The following is a 19274-nucleotide window of genomic DNA, read 5'->3' as shown; positions in this document are numbered from 1 at the left end:
AAACTCAAATTTTCCTCCATGTTTTTTTATCTTAATACTTTCAGTATAGTGTGCATTTCCAGTGCACTAATTTCATCAGTACAAGAACATTTAAAACTCACCACACTCATGTGCTCACTGCTCATTCATTTATTATTTCCAGTTGCTTTAACTTTGCTTTATGATACGGGCTCTCAGCATCACTCTGCAGGCTCCTGGAGGTGGAACATGTGTCCTTTATTGATGGTCTGGCTGTTGCAAATCACCCTGTGGAGACTGTGAATGTCTGTACCAAATTTTATGGAAATCCAATAATGCAGTTGGACCTAGAATGCTACAAACCGACCACAGGTGCTTGCTAACATGCCATCTTTTGTGTGTCTCCTCAGCCCCACCCTAAGAAAGTCTGGGGTTTGTTAGTTTAGCTTTATTTATTCAGGACATTTCACAGAGATCACATTCTCTTTTGCACAAGAGACCAGAGAACAAATTACATACATACAGTAATAGTGGCACAAGCAGATCACACAAAGCAGTCATTATACATCTAGACACACTACTTAACAATCCTAGATATTATTAGTAAGGTTTTAGTAAGTCCTCCATGCCTTAAGCCATAGTTCATGTAGGTCCAGGATGATTTTAGGGTTGTTTCACAAGCTCCTGTCTGAGCAGGGACTCAGCTCCAATCATATCACAGCGGTATGTTCAGGCGTGCACTTCAAATCTTGTGGGGTCACCAGCCTTGTTCAGTGGAACATGTGTGGATGAGATTTACGCGGGGGTGTCATGTTCATCACCTGCCCCTTTCATCACAGCTCTGCTTGGCTCAGGGATGAAAGACCCGCCTTTGAACTGTCTGCTCATTATTGACGTACAGTTGCAGATGAATGGGTAAAAAACTGTATTCATTATATACAGTACTGATGATGTGCACTGACGTATCTTTGGTTTCTGCTTGAGAAATATGACATGGTTGTGCTTGAGTCCGTCAGTGATCTATGCTGGCCACAGTTTGTTTTTTTGACAGATGGATCGGTCATAGCAGATTATTCTTAGAGTTGTCTCAAGTCAGTCAGGCTTGTGTCAAATGTAAAACGCAGTAAGGTGAACCGAAAGCAAATCTGTCAGCTCCTCTTTCTCATGTCAGCAGCTCATTCTGTCAATCCACAACCACTGCTGCACATTAGACATTTGTAGAAATGATTTACAACATACAAACAGACTACAGGTGTTTGCAAATTTGTCATGGACGGATGAAGCTGCCCCACACCTTTCCTTTCCTCGTCTTCCTCTGCTCCTCAGTGAACAGTCCAGGATTCCTCCTTTTCAAAGCAGCTGAAATCTCTCTCAGGTCACCGTCAAAGTCAATCAGGCTTGTGTCAAAATCTAAAATGCAGTAAACAGCAGGTCACAGTGCACCTCCGGCATTATTTTCCTCTACCTTCTTAAGATGAAAGAGTCAGTGCTTTGTATTTTTCTTATAAGGCTGTTGGGATTTCTCAAATATGAGCCTCACTGAGCCGTATAATTTGGATTCAAAAGCCTTACAGATGATAAGTGTGTGTGTGTGTGTGTGTGTGTGTGTGTGTGTGTGTGTGTGTGTGTGTGTGTGTGTTTTACCACGTGGCTTTCACAGTGATTAGAACTCATCAGATGGTTTGCAGAGTGTATCCATGGCCTCTCACTCAGTGTGATAATAAAATGTCCATCCTCATATCTGGGTCACTTTATGACTAAAACACTGTTGTGAGCAGAAAGCAGGTTGAGCTTTGATGGTTATGCACAATTACATTGAGTCATGGCAGATTTATAGCATTGTCTCGCTATTAAAAAGCACCTCTTCATGCGCTTCACATGATTTTAGGTCACACATGAGCAACATTTTATGGTCCTGAATGACTCTTTTTTCTTTTTCAAACACAGAAATCTCTTATACTTTGTGTTTTAAGATGGTGAACCTGCTACACATAATATCTGTTAAACATGCTGATGTTAGCATTTAGCTCAAAGCACCATTGTACATCTCAGTGGTTGTACTCTCTTAGTCTGGCTATGGCACTGTATTTTAGGTATTTCTTATTAATAGAGGGAAATTATAACCAGTATTACATCAAACTCATTTAACTCTTCATTAAGTACGGGAATCTGTTAGGCCCTTTTTAATTTAAAGGTTAGTCCCAGCACATCTCACAGGGTGAAAAAAGGGACATTTTTAAATTGAAGGGGAGAAATTTGAATGAAGTCAGACCAGTCTGACCTAACCATTACCTTTCATATTCATAGATCTTAAAGCCCACAGACACCTTTATGACTTACTGAGCTACCACTAATGAAAAAAGAGACATTTAAGAGACACAGCTCTCTATCACTGTATATTATCCCTGTCTTAGTTCAGCACGACACCACCGTTGTCTGAAGGTCTGCCAGGTTTTGAAGTCATGATCAAAGCCATTGGATCCCAGTGCACCATGGAGGTGTTACCTAATAGGAACATATTCACATCAGGAAGTTGCAATGTCTGTGAATTCTGAGCTGTATATGCATAAATCTGGCACACTAGATTAAGAAACCGGAAATAACAGATCACTCTGAGGCTCCACAGAGGTGTTGCATTTGCTGTACACTGACTCATTGGCCTAATGATCATGTGAGAGTCCTGTCTGTTCATATAATGATAATAATAATCTTGTTTGTTGAGCACTTTCCAAAAAACAAGTTACAAAGTGCTTCACAGAAGGCAGCGAAGTAGACACCAACAAAGCACATGTAAAAACTTATCAAAAGCATTAAAGGAATAATTAACTGAGCAGATTGACACCATTCTTGTGTCTGTATGTAAATGGAAGCTACAGCCATCAGATGGTTAGCTTAGCTGAGTGGAAGCAGGAGAAAACAGCTTGCCTTGCTCTGTAGCGAACTCTCAACAAACTCAAAAACAAATAATGATATTAGCCTAAATGTCTGTTTAACCGAGCCAGAGTAAAATGACATCAAGCAAATTCCAGTAAAATAAGACACACAAAGATGTTTGAATACTAATATATTGCTGCTGTGATAAATCTCCTGGTCGTACACGCTCCCCCCTCCTCTTTCCTCCTCCTTGTTTTAGCTAAGTGGCATTATACACTTGGCTTGTGTACAAGGATTTAAAAATACCCAAAGCACGAACATTGTTCATGGAAATCTCTGCAGGATTACAAAGGCTTGCCTATAATGTGTGGATCTGCAGACACAGATACTCGTACATGCATTCATGTGTAAAACATGAAAATTCACAAACATGAAAATCTCCATCTACATGTCAACAGATAAGTGCTTGTCCATGTGGTTCAGCATAATGCCTCTTTTTTTGGCTGCAGCGCTGACATTACGCATCTTATTGGTACGAATAATTAAGATCAAAGCAGCGTGCTTTTATTTGATCGAAAACACATGTGCTACATGACGGTGCATCTTAGTGGGAATTCCAAACCCTCGGCCTCAGAGTTGCATCATGATGCAATGAAAAACATTGCGCAACTAAGTGAGATGCATGGGGGAAAACAGGTGGGTGGTCATTGTGGCATACCACACTGTATTTAAGGTCAAGAAGCAAAAGAAAGGTTTCTGAGAAGCAACAGCCGCCTCCAATGTACCCCAAAGCCACTGCACGTGATTCCTATCAGAGGACTGTAGGGAGAGGAGATAGTGAGCGGTGGCAGAGGAGGAGGAGAGAGAGAGATAGGAAGAGAGAGGGAGAGAGATAGAGAGAGAGGACAGTCATGCAGACACCCACATGCAATTTCTCACCAGACACCCACACACACTTTCTCACATACGCCGCATGCACATCGGAGCACCTGCTTTGTAGCCACTCTGTGTGTGGATCTGTTGGTGACGGGCTCGCAGTGCCGAGATGCCTTCCTTTGGCTGGTTGTTGGCTCTGTCTTTGGCGGCACTAACAGGTAAAAAGTTCTTTTTTATCCTCACTGATCTTCCTGTAAGTGTGCAGTCTGTACTCTGTGTGAAGACTTTCACCGGGCGGCTGTGATGATCAATGCTTCTGTTTGTTTCCGATGATGACAGGAACTTTGCTGTGGTATAAAATGTAACAACAGATTTAACGGTTTGCTGTTATATGCAGTAAGTTTGATGACATCACGGAGTAAAAACACTCCGAGCTTGCACAGAAGAAATTGCCATCTGCTCTTTCTGAGCCTGTTGGTTTGCTCATCAGGATTTCTTTGCATAAAATCAGCCTTAGAAGAAGGAAACAGCTCTGTCTCATCTCTGAACATGAACATGAGTGAACTACACTGTCTTGACTGATTGCATTGCTCTTATTGGACATGTTGTCATTACTGTGATTGATATCATTGTTCTGTCTGTGAGCTCGTCCGGTGTCCTTTGCTTTGACTGAGTTTTTGTCCTGAGCTTTGAGTTGCATTGATTCCACCGATTGCCTGACGGTCACTGTGTCTGAAAAGATTCAACATAATAAGTTGCCAAAAAAAGAGCTGCATGCTGACCTGAAATTGTGCTTACATAGCTCAACCCGGTCACTTCCGAGTGTCTCTCTTTCCAAGGTCTCTTGTCACCGTGCGCTTTCATTTCAGGACACAGTATCGGTGCTGTTGCATTCGAGATGACTGAGAGGAACTGCTCTCTGTCCCCACCGGTAAGATCAGTCAGTGAATGGAAGCACTGTTCTGTTATTTAAGTTTATTTATTTTTTATTATTTTATTATTAAAAGTTAAGTCATGAAATTTACAGAAGTCAAAGAAATCGCTTGAAACATGTTACACGAGTGTTATGCAGGTACAGTTAATGATTACTGCACATGCACTGCAGTTAATGATTGCAGTGGGAGATAGAGAAAGGGATGAATCAGCAGCTCTTCAAGTTTTAATTAAATCCGACAGCTTTTCACACTATCTGTCTGTCTCTCTCTCCCTTTGTGTGTGTGTGTGTGTGTGTGTGTATGTGTGTGTGTGTGTGTGTGTGTTACAGCACCTCCCCAGCACAGCAGTAAATACAGCTCTCCGGCTGCAGGAGTTACGAGAGCGAATGCTTCCCCTGAATATCTCTGCCTACATTATCCCTGGCACCGACGCTCACCTGGTACATCTCCTGTCTATCAAAATTAATTCATCTATCTTTAAACCTCGTGTGTATATGTGTGTGTGAGATGCTAACCTATTCTGTTTCTCTGTCAGAGTGAGTATATCGCACCACGTGATGCCAGGGTGGCCTTCATGACCGGCTTTACAGGCTCAGCAGGTAGAATCTTTTTCTGGCTCCCCGTCTTCTCCATCCTCCTCCCAATGACTCAACTCCCCACGTCTGAGTGCCGCTGTCATGCATCTCCTCTACTTCCATCCCACATCCTCCCCATGCAGCCTGCTCCTCGTTCATTTAGTTTCATCGCTTTCACTCACTGCATCATTGCATCCTCTCATTCATCACCATTCTCCTTCGCAGAGCAACTTGACCATTAAATCACGAGATCTGTTTTCACGCAACGGCGATACGGAACAGAATTAACGATCAGACATATTTCTGTCGTGCAGATGAAAGGATAAGAAGACAGATGGCATTTCAGTAAAGTGCTGTTTCCACCAGGTCGAACCTGTGCCAAACTCTATAAAGAAAAGTCACATTTTCTGAGCCTCCATTAAGAAACAAGTTCACATTCAGGGATCTACTCAGCTGTTGCTACTTAAGTGTCTCATGTGAGGGTACAACAGTGGAATAGCAATGCAAGCCCTGATTATATATCCACCACACATCACTGGGTTGCTTTCTTCTTAACCTTCCTGTTCCTCAACACACGCATACATACATTTTTCAAGATTAGCTGGCCCATCACGCATTGTTCTCAGTCAACTCTGACATTTATAGTTGTTTGTAATTCACTGGCACCGCTGCCTCTCCATAACACAGCAGCTGTCCTGCCTCTCCCCAGGCACTGCCGTAGTTACTCAGACCAAGGCCGCTCTGTGGACAGACAGCCGCTACTGGGTTCAAGCTGAGAGACAGATGGACTGCAACTGGGAGCTGGAAAAAGATGGTAGGGGTGATCATATTGTGATTATGTGTCATGACAACACAGGACACGTGGATTCCAATCAAATGGTTGTGGTTTTGATGATCCAGTCTAGAAATATCCTGACAAATGCTGCACCTATAATTACAGGATTTACATGATAAAAACAGCTCACGAACAAACTAAAGCAAGGTAGCACTTCTAACACTGAACGTATCATGTTGACATCAATAATACATAGCAGCTTTTGTTGTTGGGCACCTCACAATTTATGGCTTATAGTGAGGCCTATCATCATGATAAAGGGAGCTGCAAAACATATGCTGCAGTAGAGGCATGACAGGAAGGAGGGGAGAGATAAATGGGTGGTGTTGGGGACAGCGGCCCCTTGCTTGACATGAAGTGGTGATGATGCGGTTCGTGGTTGGCTGGTCCCTTAACCCCCGAGGCCACGGCACCACGATGATTTTTAAATGAGCCAGCAGGATTCACTTTAGCTTTAGCATTCTGGCTGTGTGGTGGGATACTGTTGGACATCCTGGCTGCACCTTTAGCCTTTTACAAATGACCAGCATGTTTAGCAGTTTTTGAAAATCCATGTTTTTCTAACTGTCAAGAAATCTCCTCAAAAGACCAAATTCAACAATGAAACGATGTCAGTATCATGTATCATGTGTTGATGAAGTCTGCCAGGTCTTATTCTTCTGTGCCGTAGAACTCCACTGTTTTCCAAAAAGACAAAAATGATCCACACAGCTGCACATGTTCCTTCATTACGATTCATTATGAACAACGCCACTGTAGTTTATTCTGAGTCGATCCCATATATGCTGTCCAGCTGCCGTAAATACTCACTCATTCAGTGCACTTTTTACCTGTGTTTGATTGATATTTGCTAAAAACCACAGTGCCCAGCTATGTTAGGAAATTATGTAGCCCCTTTAAGAAGTTAAAATGTATATTTTTGACCATTTTTTAAAGATTTAGACATGCAGTGGGAACAAATGAGGCTGAGTGGCACAGACAGGGTAGCAGAGTCAAGGTATTGAGAGATGAACTAACACATTGTTGGTTTTGGTCTTGTCATGGGATTTGTGAACAATAACAAATACAAAGAATAACAGCCTCCTTATTCTTTAAGTCGCACTGCAGTGAGATCTGAGCTCTGACACAACTTTAGCCTTTACAGTGATTACACAACGTATCACACACCACGTTTAATTTACTTTATACGATGAGGTATCATGTACATTCATCACTGTAACATTTACGCAACATTAGTTATTTTATTATCTTATCAAACATTCTCTGTCACTCATTTGTACCATCTTGTAACAGACTACAGAAAACAAAGTGACCTTTAGCTGCTTGTAAATATCATCATTTATATCTTTGCATGTATCTTATTGCCCTAAGACAATATAAAAGGTTTCTTATTGCACCTTGAAACCTTCACATTGTGATTAGTTGAATCAAAAACTGCTTATGTTATTGGAATTACATTATAATTACATTGATAAAACAGTTTTTTCTTGTAGTTCAGTGAAGCTGATGTGCTTAATATTCCACATTTTAAGACAAAGCAGTTTGTTCTAATTTGATTTTTATACAGATCTAATTTGCAGAAACAAACATTTTGCATATTACAATGATGCACCAAGTTTTCCCCACAGGTTTCCAACTGGATTTACTTACTGTCACATCCTGTAAAGTCAAAGATAATGTGACCACAGTGTGTCATGTGTGATGTTCTCCAGTGTCCATCAGCAGTATAGCAGAGTGGCTCATCTCTGAGGTTCCACCAGGCGGCGAGATCGGCTTTGATCCCTTCCTCTTCTCCCTCGGTAAGTCCCTGTTCTCCATCCCTCCTGTCAGTCCAGGTTAACATCAATAAACTGCTTGCCCAACTAGATGGAAAATTATTGATGGAGCCTCCAGACGCCATGCAGACTGTTTACTTGTGATTGATTCGCTTCAGTGTGTGTAATCATCTGCAATTTCCTCCATTAGAAACGCAGGACAGCTACAGCATCAATCTGGATTCGAGCAATCGCAGCCTCAAGTCCATCCCTGCCAACCTGGTCGACCAAGTGTGGAAGGAAAGACCGCCCATCCCGCCTGACAGTCTCACCCACCTGCCCAGCAGAGTCATACGTGGGTTCCTCACATGTGTGTTTGTGTCTGTCCTGCACACACATGCACTGCAGTCTGCTCGTCTGCCTGTACGGTGTGCTTTACCTACATCCTGATAAATACCTGCAAACAGACAGCAATAAACGGCTCCGCAAACACAGCCATAAACAGCCTGTTCATGTTTTTATGGCTGGCTGGCTGATCAAACACTAACTTTAAGAGACTGGAAAAGCCTAAGGAAAAGGAAATTGTCTGCACTCCCATGGGCCTTATTGGTCTTTATGGTCAGAGAACAGACAAATGGAAAAAAAAATGGAGGGCATCATAAACCTAATGATCTGTATGCATTTGACTGCAATCTGGAGAAAAACATCCCATACAGTGTTCGAAGTCTTTTATAAATGCTGTCTCATAGTCATATTTGGCAGTCTGAGTGCATGTCCATAAAGTGATGCAGAATGACAAGTTAGTGGAAAAGCACTGATGTGTCTCTGCACTAAGTAGGAAGCATCACATTTACAAAAGGTACTAATCAATATTTTATGTGAATAATTGGCAGTGGTGGGTAGAGCACTGAAAATCTCACATACAATTACTCCCATAAAAAAAGACTTAGGTTAAAGTTCTAGTTTAGAAACCTGCTCAAACAAAAGTAAAAAAAAAGTGTTTGGTTTATAAATTACACAAAAGTACACATTACTTTCCATTTGAATATTTATTGAGGTGTGCAGAACAAAACAATGAAAAAAAGAGCACTTGTTAAAACTTATGAAACCTAAAGTAAAGCTAACATTTAAGCTGGTGTTACGTCAAGGTAACTGTTTTCAAGCCAACAGGCCGCGAGCTTCAAGATGGTTAATGGCATTAACCTTAACCCTAACAGCAGCTGCATTTTCACCGACAATATGTGTCAGCTAATTCAATGTGCTTGTGGAGGTTGGAAGAGAAATTTTTAAAAGCTGAGACAGGTAAAATAACTGTGTGTAATGTGAAAGCTGTTGCTCTTAGTGACAAACTCACAGAGTTATTACCTTAAAGTTATTACCTGACTCCGCGGTCTCCATCAGCTCTAAGGAGCAATTCAGCGTCTTTCAGCTAAACAACCACTTCTGTTTTGTTTCACTCTCACATCTCTCTTTGACTTTGTTTTCTAAAAAAAAAACACTCCAATAAACCCACTGTACACTGCTCAGCACCAGACAGACACAACTTGCTGGCGAACACAGTGGAACCTCAGCAGCTTAAGAGCCAAATATTTCCCTCAAGAGTTGGTGGAGACCAAAACAGAGCAAAAATTAGAATAACTAGCTGGTGATGATTGATGATGCTTCTCTCTCTCTGCTGCACTGCCCCCTAATGGCCAAAAAAAAAATTAAAATGAACACATGTTTGATACGAATTATGGTAACGATAGCAAGAACACAGTGTTTATTGCCATGTGGATGCAAATAGATGTAAAATGTGTGTGTTTGCAGAGAGGTCCTGGCAGATGAAGGTGGACCACATACGGAGTCAGATCAGGGACAATCCATATGAACCAACAGCTCTCCTGCTGTCAGCTCTGGATGAAACAGCCTGTAAGTAAACCAAACATTGTCCATGAACCTGTTCACACATGTTTCAAAAAATCATGTTGCTGATTTGGAAAAATGAACATTAATATTGGTTTCAGATAAAATACTAAGACAGATACAGTTTTCTTAAACAAGAAGTGCAAAGTATAAAATGCTCAAAATGGCTAAAAAAGTAATCACAGAGGGTTTATTTACTCTTTGATTCTCATTTGGCTGCAGGGCCCGTAATAGTTCGCATGTGCTATCTCTGGAAATACAGTCTGCAGCAAAATAAAATAATAGAGACCAACAAAGCACAAATACAGCCAAGGCTTTCAGGATAGAGCTGTAGCCTGAGGTGTTGCAGTCTGATGTGAAGGATTATGACAGGATTATGACAGAAATGCGGTAAATAGATTTTTGCATGACAAAACAGCAAACAGATGACACACTTTAAAAAAAAAACTCTTTTCAACATACAAAGACAGAGTTAAACACTTTCAAATAAAGGTTGATAGTTACTTAGAATCGTCTGGAGTTTAGAATCCCATCGTATTTATCAGCACAAATCATGTTGTTTACCTAATTTGATTTCCTGTATGAACACTGGACGTTCAGCTCTGCACTTTGCCAGCAAGCGGTTGTTTATTCGAAAGCCAATCAATCCATACAAGAGGACTGCTGGGCTTCAGACCTTTCCTGGTTTCTGATTTCAGATTTAGTGAGTCTGGTTTCACCGACACCAACACAGAAAAAGTCACGTACGTCCGACACAAACATTAGATGTAAACAGCAGTCTTAGCTCAGGTGGATCCAGCAGATGCTGTAAATGAATGTGCTAGCCGCTGACAGTCAGGGGTGGTGTGTGTTTTTTATTTCTAGGGCTGTTTAATCTGCGAGGCAATGACATTCCTTACAATCCCTTCTTCTACTCCTACACACTTCTCACAATGGATGAGATCTGGTGAGTCCATCAGGGATTACATGTGCAAACTCGTGGGATTCATTTCTTATGTCTCTGTTCTTGCTAATCCAATCACATAAACCTGGGAAATAAGCATTGTCCTCTATAAACCACTTCTTGTACCGTCCCTTCTTCCACACCGCCCAGGCTCTTTGTCCACATGGAGAGAGTGCCAGATGATCTGAGGGCGTACCTGAACAGCTCCTGTGATGGGCCACTCTGTGTGCAGCTGAAAAGCTACGACACTGTCGTAGATGAAGTGAAGAAGTACGTAGCCCGGCCTGGAATTAAAGTGTGGATCGGCACAGAGTACACAAACTACGCACTTTATGAGCTCATTACAGAGGTATGCATATTTTGTTATTGTTATGATTTTTAAATTTTAAATGAAATGCGCTGTGTACATAATAATCTGTTTGTATGGCTGTACTTTACTTTTAGCATGAAGGCAGCTGTAGTGAGTCACCACTTGTTGGCTGCTTCTGAGATAAATATTTCTGACGTGTGTTGTAGAAAGAATCCAAGTTTTTAAAGATGCACTAATCAATATTTTTATATAAACAAGGGATCAAACGACATTGTGTAATGTGAAAGAGGTCACTCGTGCTGAAGAACCCACAAAGCTATCACCGGTTCTCCACAGCACTGCAGAGCGTTTCAGCCATTTTAACACAAAATGAAATCAGAAGTGCTTTTTACAAGTTCTGATCTTGTGTTCCTGTGTTAAGTGTTCATTTATCTCTTGTTAAACTCTAAATATGTGTCAAAATATGACTGATCTCAAGCGTCGGTAAGGGCGACTGACTAACCCCACCCATCATATACTGTAAAACCACACTTGCCTGGTAGCTAGTGTGGGGAGCTAGCAGAGCAATATACAATAAGAGGTGTGTGCGTGGATTTCATCTGCTTAACCTGTGAAAACAAAGAATGAGGTTGAGGTCTGACTTGTTCATTCATCTCTTACTCCTCTCCTCCTGGTCCAATAACGTAGGTGTGGGAGGTGTGTGTGGAGGCCAACAGTCCTCTGCAGCCTCATACCTCTCGTCAGCTCTGTGAGCTTTCGCCCACTTTTGAGAGATCCACTCGCATGTTAATGATCTGATTTAAATCCATCTAGTAACAAAACCCACCCACATGTTTTTGTTCTGTAATACTAAGGACAGTCTAACAAGCTGTTTTCAGCTTACTGTCCTCCACCTGTTCAGCAATAAACAGCTGAAACACACTGGTGGTGAACATAGTGGAGCATTTAGCAGCTAAAGAGACAGATATTTCCCTCAGGGGCTGGTGGACACCAAAAACAGTACTTGAAGGAGAGTGAATATTAGACACCACACCATTTCAAATGAATGCCAGTGTTTCTCTGTGTCTGCTGGATGTGTAAACTGTTTGCTGACACATTCACTGTAGAACTTCATAGAGTGATGCTATGTCAGTGTTGTGTTTACAGCTTGTTTCGCTGCCCCCAAGCAGCCAGAGAGTCCATTTGTGAATGAATTAACAGGACAAGGCCGTGTTTTTGTAGATCACTAAGCTATGCAGACATTTTTCATAGAATCACAGTTTCCAGTAACTTCTTATTTTTTGTTGCATCATATAGGACAAGCTGCTGACAAGCTCTTACTCCCCTGTGCTGACGACTAAAGCAGTGAAAGATGAGACTGAGCAGCGAATCTTGAGGGATGCTCACGTATGTCATACTTTATTTACTTTATTTTTTTAGTTTTCATAAATTGTGGGTTTTAATGATTAATTTAGTTTGATTAATGTTAATTTGTGAGTGTAATATGCTCAAATGGGGGAATGTAATGGGAATTCTTATTATTCATCTTCTCTTTTACTCAATCATAAGTATTCACTGTCTTAAAGACAAATGAATAACCATGTCATATGATTGGGGTGTGTGTGTGTGTGTGTGTGTGTGTGTGTGTGTGTGTGTGTGTGTGTGTGTGTGTGTGTGTGTGTGTGTGTGTGTGTGTGTGTGTGTCAATCTGATGACCATGTAACCACGTACAGTATGTTATTATGCACTGATTAAGTGAGCCTTGTGTCCTGACATTGTTCTGATGATAGAACAAAGTCATCCTGCCTACAAAGACAATGTATTGTATATAATCTATCAACTTCTCCTGCTCCGGGCTCTTTCTTGTCATCTCAAACTCGAGACAGCAAGAAGGGAGTCCGTCTGCAGGCGTCAGAGTAAACTCGCAGAAAGACAACGAACGACTCAAAAACAAAATTGCCAGAACACACAAAAGCACACCGCCGTGCACAAGCACACAGAAGCTCAAACTTCTAAAGAAAACTCTTGTTATTTATGAAGCTGAATTTGCAAAACCAGATATGAGCCTGTAAAAGATGAGACATTATCATTTCAGGAATGAATGAGTCAGTCTTCACCATCTGACTGACTGGTGGGACATTTACGAATCGTTTTCATTGAGAGCTTCAACACTTCAGTGAACACACACCCTGATGCATCTGTTACCCTGTCCAAAGATGCCTGAACGGCCTTGCAAAATGTCATGTAAATTGTCAGCCTGTGTGTTTTGTGTTGTGATTGATGCTGAGGCTCTCCTGGTCAGTATGTCGTTGTGGCTCTGTGTAGGTGAGGGATGCGGTCGCAGTCATCCAGCTGCTGATGTGGCTGGAGAAGGCAGTGCCACAGGGGAAAGAGACCGAGCTGACGGCTGCAGAATACGTCAATGAGCGTCGCAGGTGAGCGTGCATGTAAATACTCAAGGTGAAGGAGAAATGAGATAACCAAGTCAGATGCGAGTGCTCAAGAGCCTGGAAAATGTGCGGTAAAGTAACAATTTCAAACTCAGAAATGTTGATTGATTTGAAAGGACAGCAGATATTACAGTAGTTATATTACATTCACTTCATAGTTGGCTTTCACAGCTAATATAAACATCATTACAGCAAACAGAAAGACAGCAGAGGCCCAAGCTTTGAGACTATCTCTGCAAGCGGACCCAACGCTGCACTTGCCCATTACAGGTAAGATTTATTCATGAGCTTCCTCCTCTTACTTTTTCTTTTTCTGTGTTCATTTCTTCTTTCTTAAAGAACTTCTGTATAGCTCTAGGCATGTTTTTGAATGTGACTCCAAACATCACTGCCGAACCTTTTTCACAGCATACCAGAAGTTTTAAAGTGATTTTCTACCTCTTCTTGTAATTGTGTTTCAAGGATGCTCAAACATCCGAGACTGGAGAGTCGGCTGCTGACGATCATTGCATTCATGTCCACCAACAATAAGAAAAATATGGACATTGATAAAAAGACTTAAAAGGTTCAGCGGCTGCCCTGGTAGCTCATCTGGTAGAGAGTCCTGACCACAGCAGCCAGGGTTCAGGTCCAGCTCCAGCCACTCGTTGCATTCAGTCCCTCTTTTCCTTCTGTCTTTAACTGTCACTATCCAAAGAAGCCTGGAAATAATAATTTAGTTAAGAAAGCTATTAGATCTATTTCTCTTATTGGCAATAAATCTTATGAAAAGTCAAAAAAAACAACAGTTTGCTCTTTGTATATTTTTTGAGTCATTCTCACATGCATTGTGCTGCTGTATAAACACCCTCTAGCATACCAAATGTGTGCTGATCTGCTGTTGAAAGTGGTCTCCAACAACCACACTAATTAATCCTGTTTGCAAAACACTTGATGAATACTACAGTGTCTTCCAAGCTGTTTTTGGAAATTACTGAGTCTTTTTTAATGAAACTTTATATTTGTGAGCTCTTTAAGAGTTAGATTTTCAGCAGGGATGAGTGGGCTTGGTGCTGAGTCCCACAGACTCGGGTAGGGAAGCCAAAAATCATTGAGATGAGGGAATATTTGGTGACTATATAAGATGCTATGGATTCTATCTAATAACGTTTTTAAAAAATGCCTTACATGTACAGTAAGGCATGCCGGTCAGCAGGAAAGTAAATTATTGGTTGTTCTTGGACTTAGCCTTTAGAACCACTGGTACGGTGGATTGAGAGCTCTGCAGCTGCAGGATTGTTATCGTTTCCTGTTTTTCTGTGTTGCAGCCCAACAAAAGAAACATGCCGAACGTTGTCAGTTGATGAGATGTACCTGGTGGACTCTGGTGGCCAGTATCTGTGAGTAAAAACACACTCGTAAGATGTTACAGACTCTCCAGTTTCACTTCACATCACTTGCATGTGAAATGACTCATCCTGTCTCTCACTACTATCAGAGATGGGACCACTGACATCACTCGGACTGTTCACTGGGGAACGCCCACAGCACTGCAAAGGGTAAGGCTACATATATTAATGAAAGGGTGAATGTTTAAAGGGATATTTGCATTTTCTCCACAATCATCCACATGGCAGTCAATCAGGGAAGTTTTTCTTTATCTTTCTGCTGCTGTGGAAAATTTGCACCATTGGAATTTTTCTTTTTTGACATTACGATTTCAGTCTTAAGTCTAGTCTAATGTTCTTTCACACAACATTTGCCACATAATTCACAATACTCCTTAAAAATAGCGCTTCCCTCTCATTAACCACGTCTTGCGTTACAGGAAGCCTTCACTCGAGTGCTGATGGGATGCATTGAGATATCTCGAACCATCTTTCCGTCAGGGACCAGAGGTGAGAATGAGTAACATTCATGTTTGATTAAAGCGAGATTTCAAATTATTCTACTCTGAGACCTTTCACAGTTTCACCACTAGAGACCTCCGTTTCCCCATTTGCCAACATTCTGTGTGTTTCAATAATATATATGCAGCACTGTTTGATTCAAGCTCTTTGTGTGGTTTTTTATCAACAGGCGCAAACATGGAGATGCTGGGTCGCCGGGCATTGTGGGAGTTGGGCCTGAACTATGGCCACGGCACAGGTCATGGTGTTGGAAACTACTTTGGAGTTCATGAGTGTATGTTCTCTCTTTATTTTCCAAACTGATAATTTTATTCAGTACAGTGACATTTTCATTACCCCTAAAAGCACATTTTAAAGCAGAAGTTTGTAAAACAATATTCAAAGGCAGATTTCAGTGATCCATGATGTCTAAAAGCATCATGATTACGATGCACAAGAGGCTGTTTTACATAAAATTGACTTCATTACGCTGTGGTGCTAATACAGTAAGTGGGAGTGATAAAATTAATAAGATGGCACCCAATTTGCATGTTTGAGCACACATTTCATTTGGCAAAGCAATCACTTCTAACGTGACCAACTACCCTGGAACAAAAGGAGCTGAAAAGTAAGGAAGGAAGTAAAGATTTATTTATATTACACATTTTAAAATACAGAGTTACAAAGTGCTTCAAACACATGGAAAGATAAAAATGAATAAAAAACACAATATAAAATACAGCACAGTGAGAGACAGACCAGACAACAAAAATAACCAAAAACAAAGCCCAGTGTGGACATTTATAAAAACCGTTCTCTATAAAAATGTGTTCAGCAAGTCTGACAGATGGTTGAAGATGATTCCAGAGGGCTGGCGCTAAAACAGCAAAGGCATGATCGCCTTTTGTTTTGCAGCTGGTACGGTGGATGGATGAAAGGCTGAGATAAAAGGATCGGAGAGGTCGAATACAGTATGAGGAGATCAGAAATGTAACTGGGGAGGGGAGGCCATGCAGAGCCTTACAGTATATGCAATCAACAGAAACTGGTAGTTCATTCTGAATTTTACAGAAAGCCGATGGAGGAAAGCAAGAACAGGGCTGTTGTGGGACTGTCAGCTGGTTCTAGTGTACAGTCTGGCAGCTGTAATCTGAATTAACAGTAAATGGTTTAGAGCAGCTTGACTGAGACACGTGTGACGGGAATTACAATCATCAAGGTGAGAGGAAAATGAAAGTGTGAATCAGTAGTTCAAGATTGGTAGAACATCTAATTTTTGAAATCAGGACTGAACGAGTTTAGTAACATGTTGGTCAAAGTCGTATACTGAGCAATGATGACACCCAGATGAGAAAACCGGCTACTTGAATCTTGAACAGACAATATTAGTTTGTTACACTCTGATGACCCCTGTAATCCTTCTGCAACAAAGGGTTATTACACTACAGATTAAGCTGCAGATTGTTTCCTCAATCAACCCTTCAGCCTATAAAATATCAGGAAATAATGAATAAAGTCCATCACAGTTTCACAGAGCCCAAAGTGACACCTTTAAAGGTCTTGATTTGTCTGAGAGTCAGATCACAATCATATAAAACAGAGAGAAGCAGCAAATCCTCGCAGTGGAGAAGCTGTGATCAGAGAACGACTGCAGTGATCAATAGATCATCTAAATAGTTTCTGATTAATCGACTAATTGTTGCAGCTCTAACTGTATGCGTAATCATTTTGTTTTGACTGAATAAAGCAACAATTCAACATATAAAAAAGATAAAATACAATCAGTGCCTGAGAAAGTCACTGAAAACAGTCATAACAATCACACAAAATATATCCAAAAACTTCAAATGGATGTGTACAGAGGTTTGCAATCTGTATTTAATCATGTAATATTGGAATGTTTTGCAGGGCCAGTTGGTTTTCAGACCAACAACATTCCCTTCAGGTCCGGCATGTTCACATCTATAGGTGAGATTTTTTTTTTTGTCTTTCAATAGAAATTCACATCCAATATAGATAATGATCATTTTAAGGAAATGAAACACAACAAACTTTGCATTTCATGGCTCAAAGGTTACCAAACATGACCAAACTGATTATGATTTTCTTAAAGAACCTGGATATTACAAGGATAATGATTTTGGGATCCGGATCGAAGATATTGCTGTGATTGTACCTGCACAGACAAAGGTAGATACAGAGTGGTGGACTCAAACAGATTTATTGATCATCTAGAATCAGGTCAATGATTTTTTTATTACATGATATAAGAACTGTCAAAGTCATTTCTTTGTAAATGTGTAAACGTACTTTTCTTTCCCTCAGCATGGTAATAACTACCTGACTTTTGACACTGTGTCGCTGGTTCCATATGACAGAAAGCTGATTGACACCTCTATCCTCACCTCAGAACAGGTGAGAAACAGTGTTTAACTGCATAATCACATAACTGCATAATAAACTGAAAAGTTCACTATCATGTTTCTTCAAATGGGAGGCAATAAAAATTGCTTACCCAGCATTAAATAAATACCTTGCAACAAGCTATAATGTAAGTTTACTTCCCCAAAGACATGATCAGTTTCCTCTTTTAATTTGTAAATACCTTTCCGTTTAAGAGAGTTTCACATCAACTGAGTCTTTCGTTTTCCTGCTTTAAGAGCACTGGTTTCCTCTCAAAATCCCCTCAAAACACCTCCAGCTCAAGATCCTCTGCAGCTCAGAGATCAAAACAGCGTTTGAAAAAACACAACCACGTGTGAATTCAACTTCTCTGTTTTGTGTCTTTTCATCTGCAGGGGAAACACAAGATCTTTTTTTTTTTTTTGTACCATCATTGTGTAAAAAAAAGAACTCTTTGTTTACAAAATGTTAACTTTTCTTTCCCTGCAAAATTTGACCCACTTCAGTTTATTTCTAATGCAACAGGTTTGGGGAATTAAGAATAGTGAATAAAACAATAACAGAATTAGATTTGTGGTAAAAACTACGGTACTTAAGTTCAATTGTGAGGTATTTGTACTTTACTTGAGTATGTCCACTTAATGCTATTTTATACTTGTACTCCATCACATTTTAAAGCGAAATATTGTACTTTTCAGTTCAATAATGTCCTTGATAACTGTAGTTATTTTTCAGATTTAGAGTTGATCCCTGTGGAACACAGTTTTTGACTTTAGACCAGGCGGATAAAGTATTACAATATAGTCTGTTTATTTGTGTGCATTATCTACTGCTTACTCTTACTTTAAAATGAAGCCCATCCACATTATTTGGAATAATAAACAAAGACAATTGTTTTTTCATATCAGCAGTGGCTCATTTATGACTTTCATTGAGACTGGTGTTCTCGCCCTACAGCTTCAGTGGCTGAATAAATACTATGAGACCATCCGGAGGCTGATGGGTCCTGAGCTGGACAAACAGGGACTGCATGAGGAGAAGGAGTGGATGCTCAAAAACACAGAGCCCTTCCCAGCGAATGGATCGTCTGCTTCTGTCTGTACCTCCTCGCTGACCCTCCTCGCTCTGGCCGTCACTCTCCTCCAGAGCATCATCTGACCGTCTTCATCTTTCTTGCACTCACTCCATTCACTGCAGACTTGCACACTAACGTTACCCCTATGCAGTCTCTATTGAGCAGCTATACCACACTGAGGGATGCACTGCAATTTAGCATTTTTTTAATTGAAGGATATATTTGTTTAATGATTTAATGGCTGATGTTGTGGTGTTTAAACTTTGAAAAATTATCTTGTGTGATTTTTGATGTTCTCGCTTTCTGGTTTTTAATCTGGACATTTCTATGACCAGCTGATATAATTTCTATTTTATTAAAGTAACACTAAAACTAAGGTGTGGACTCGAGTCATAAATCCAATGACTTGTTTTGACTTGCAACATCATAAAAGACTTGAAACTTGACTTTAACACCACTGACTTGTGACTTCACTTGGACGTTAACTTTTTCACATAGAACTTGAGATAGATAGATAGATAGATAGATAGATAG

At 40.6% G+C, this 19274-nt stretch overlaps 1 protein-coding gene across 1 annotated transcript; it reads left to right on the top strand.

Moving 5' to 3' along the window:
• Positions 1-3755: 3755 nt before the first annotated feature.
• Positions 3756-19114, top strand: xpnpep2 (X-prolyl aminopeptidase (aminopeptidase P) 2, membrane-bound). Its single transcript, XM_070962659.1, has 21 exons — positions 3756-3926; positions 4578-4639; positions 4973-5083; positions 5179-5242; positions 5928-6032; positions 7766-7852; positions 8019-8162; positions 9617-9718; positions 10577-10658; positions 10806-11004; positions 12262-12351; positions 13270-13379; positions 13587-13664; positions 14702-14773; positions 14872-14932; positions 15202-15271; positions 15453-15557; positions 17171-17230; positions 17376-17452; positions 17588-17677; positions 18623-19114. Exons 1-21 carry the CDS (start codon positions 3878-3880, stop codon positions 18821-18823), a joined length of 2019 nt encoding a protein of 672 aa, XP_070818760.1. The 5' UTR covers positions 3756-3877; the 3' UTR covers positions 18824-19114.
• The last annotated feature ends 160 nt before the right edge of the window (positions 19115-19274 follow it).

The sequence above is a fragment of the Chaetodon trifascialis genome, chromosome 5 (assembly GCF_039877785.1).
Source record: "Chaetodon trifascialis isolate fChaTrf1 chromosome 5, fChaTrf1.hap1, whole genome shotgun sequence".
NCBI classification, from domain to species: domain Eukaryota; kingdom Metazoa; phylum Chordata; class Actinopteri; order Chaetodontiformes; family Chaetodontidae; genus Chaetodon; species Chaetodon trifascialis.
The sequence above is the reverse complement of the archived record's forward strand: the minus strand, read 5'-3'. Positions and strand labels throughout refer to the sequence as shown.

Coding starts and splice junctions, on each gene's coding strand:
- xpnpep2 (XM_070962659.1), top strand. CDS start 3,878: ATGCCTTCCTTTGGCTGGTTGTTGGCTCTGTCTTTGGCGGCACTAACA. Junction 7,853..8,018: donor TCCCTTCCTCTTCTCCCTCG/GTAAGTCCCTGT, acceptor TTCCTCCATTAG/AAACGCAGGACAGCTACAGC. Junction 17,453..17,587: donor TTGTACCTGCACAGACAAAG/GTAGATACAGAG, acceptor TCTTTCCCTCAG/CATGGTAATAACTACCTGAC.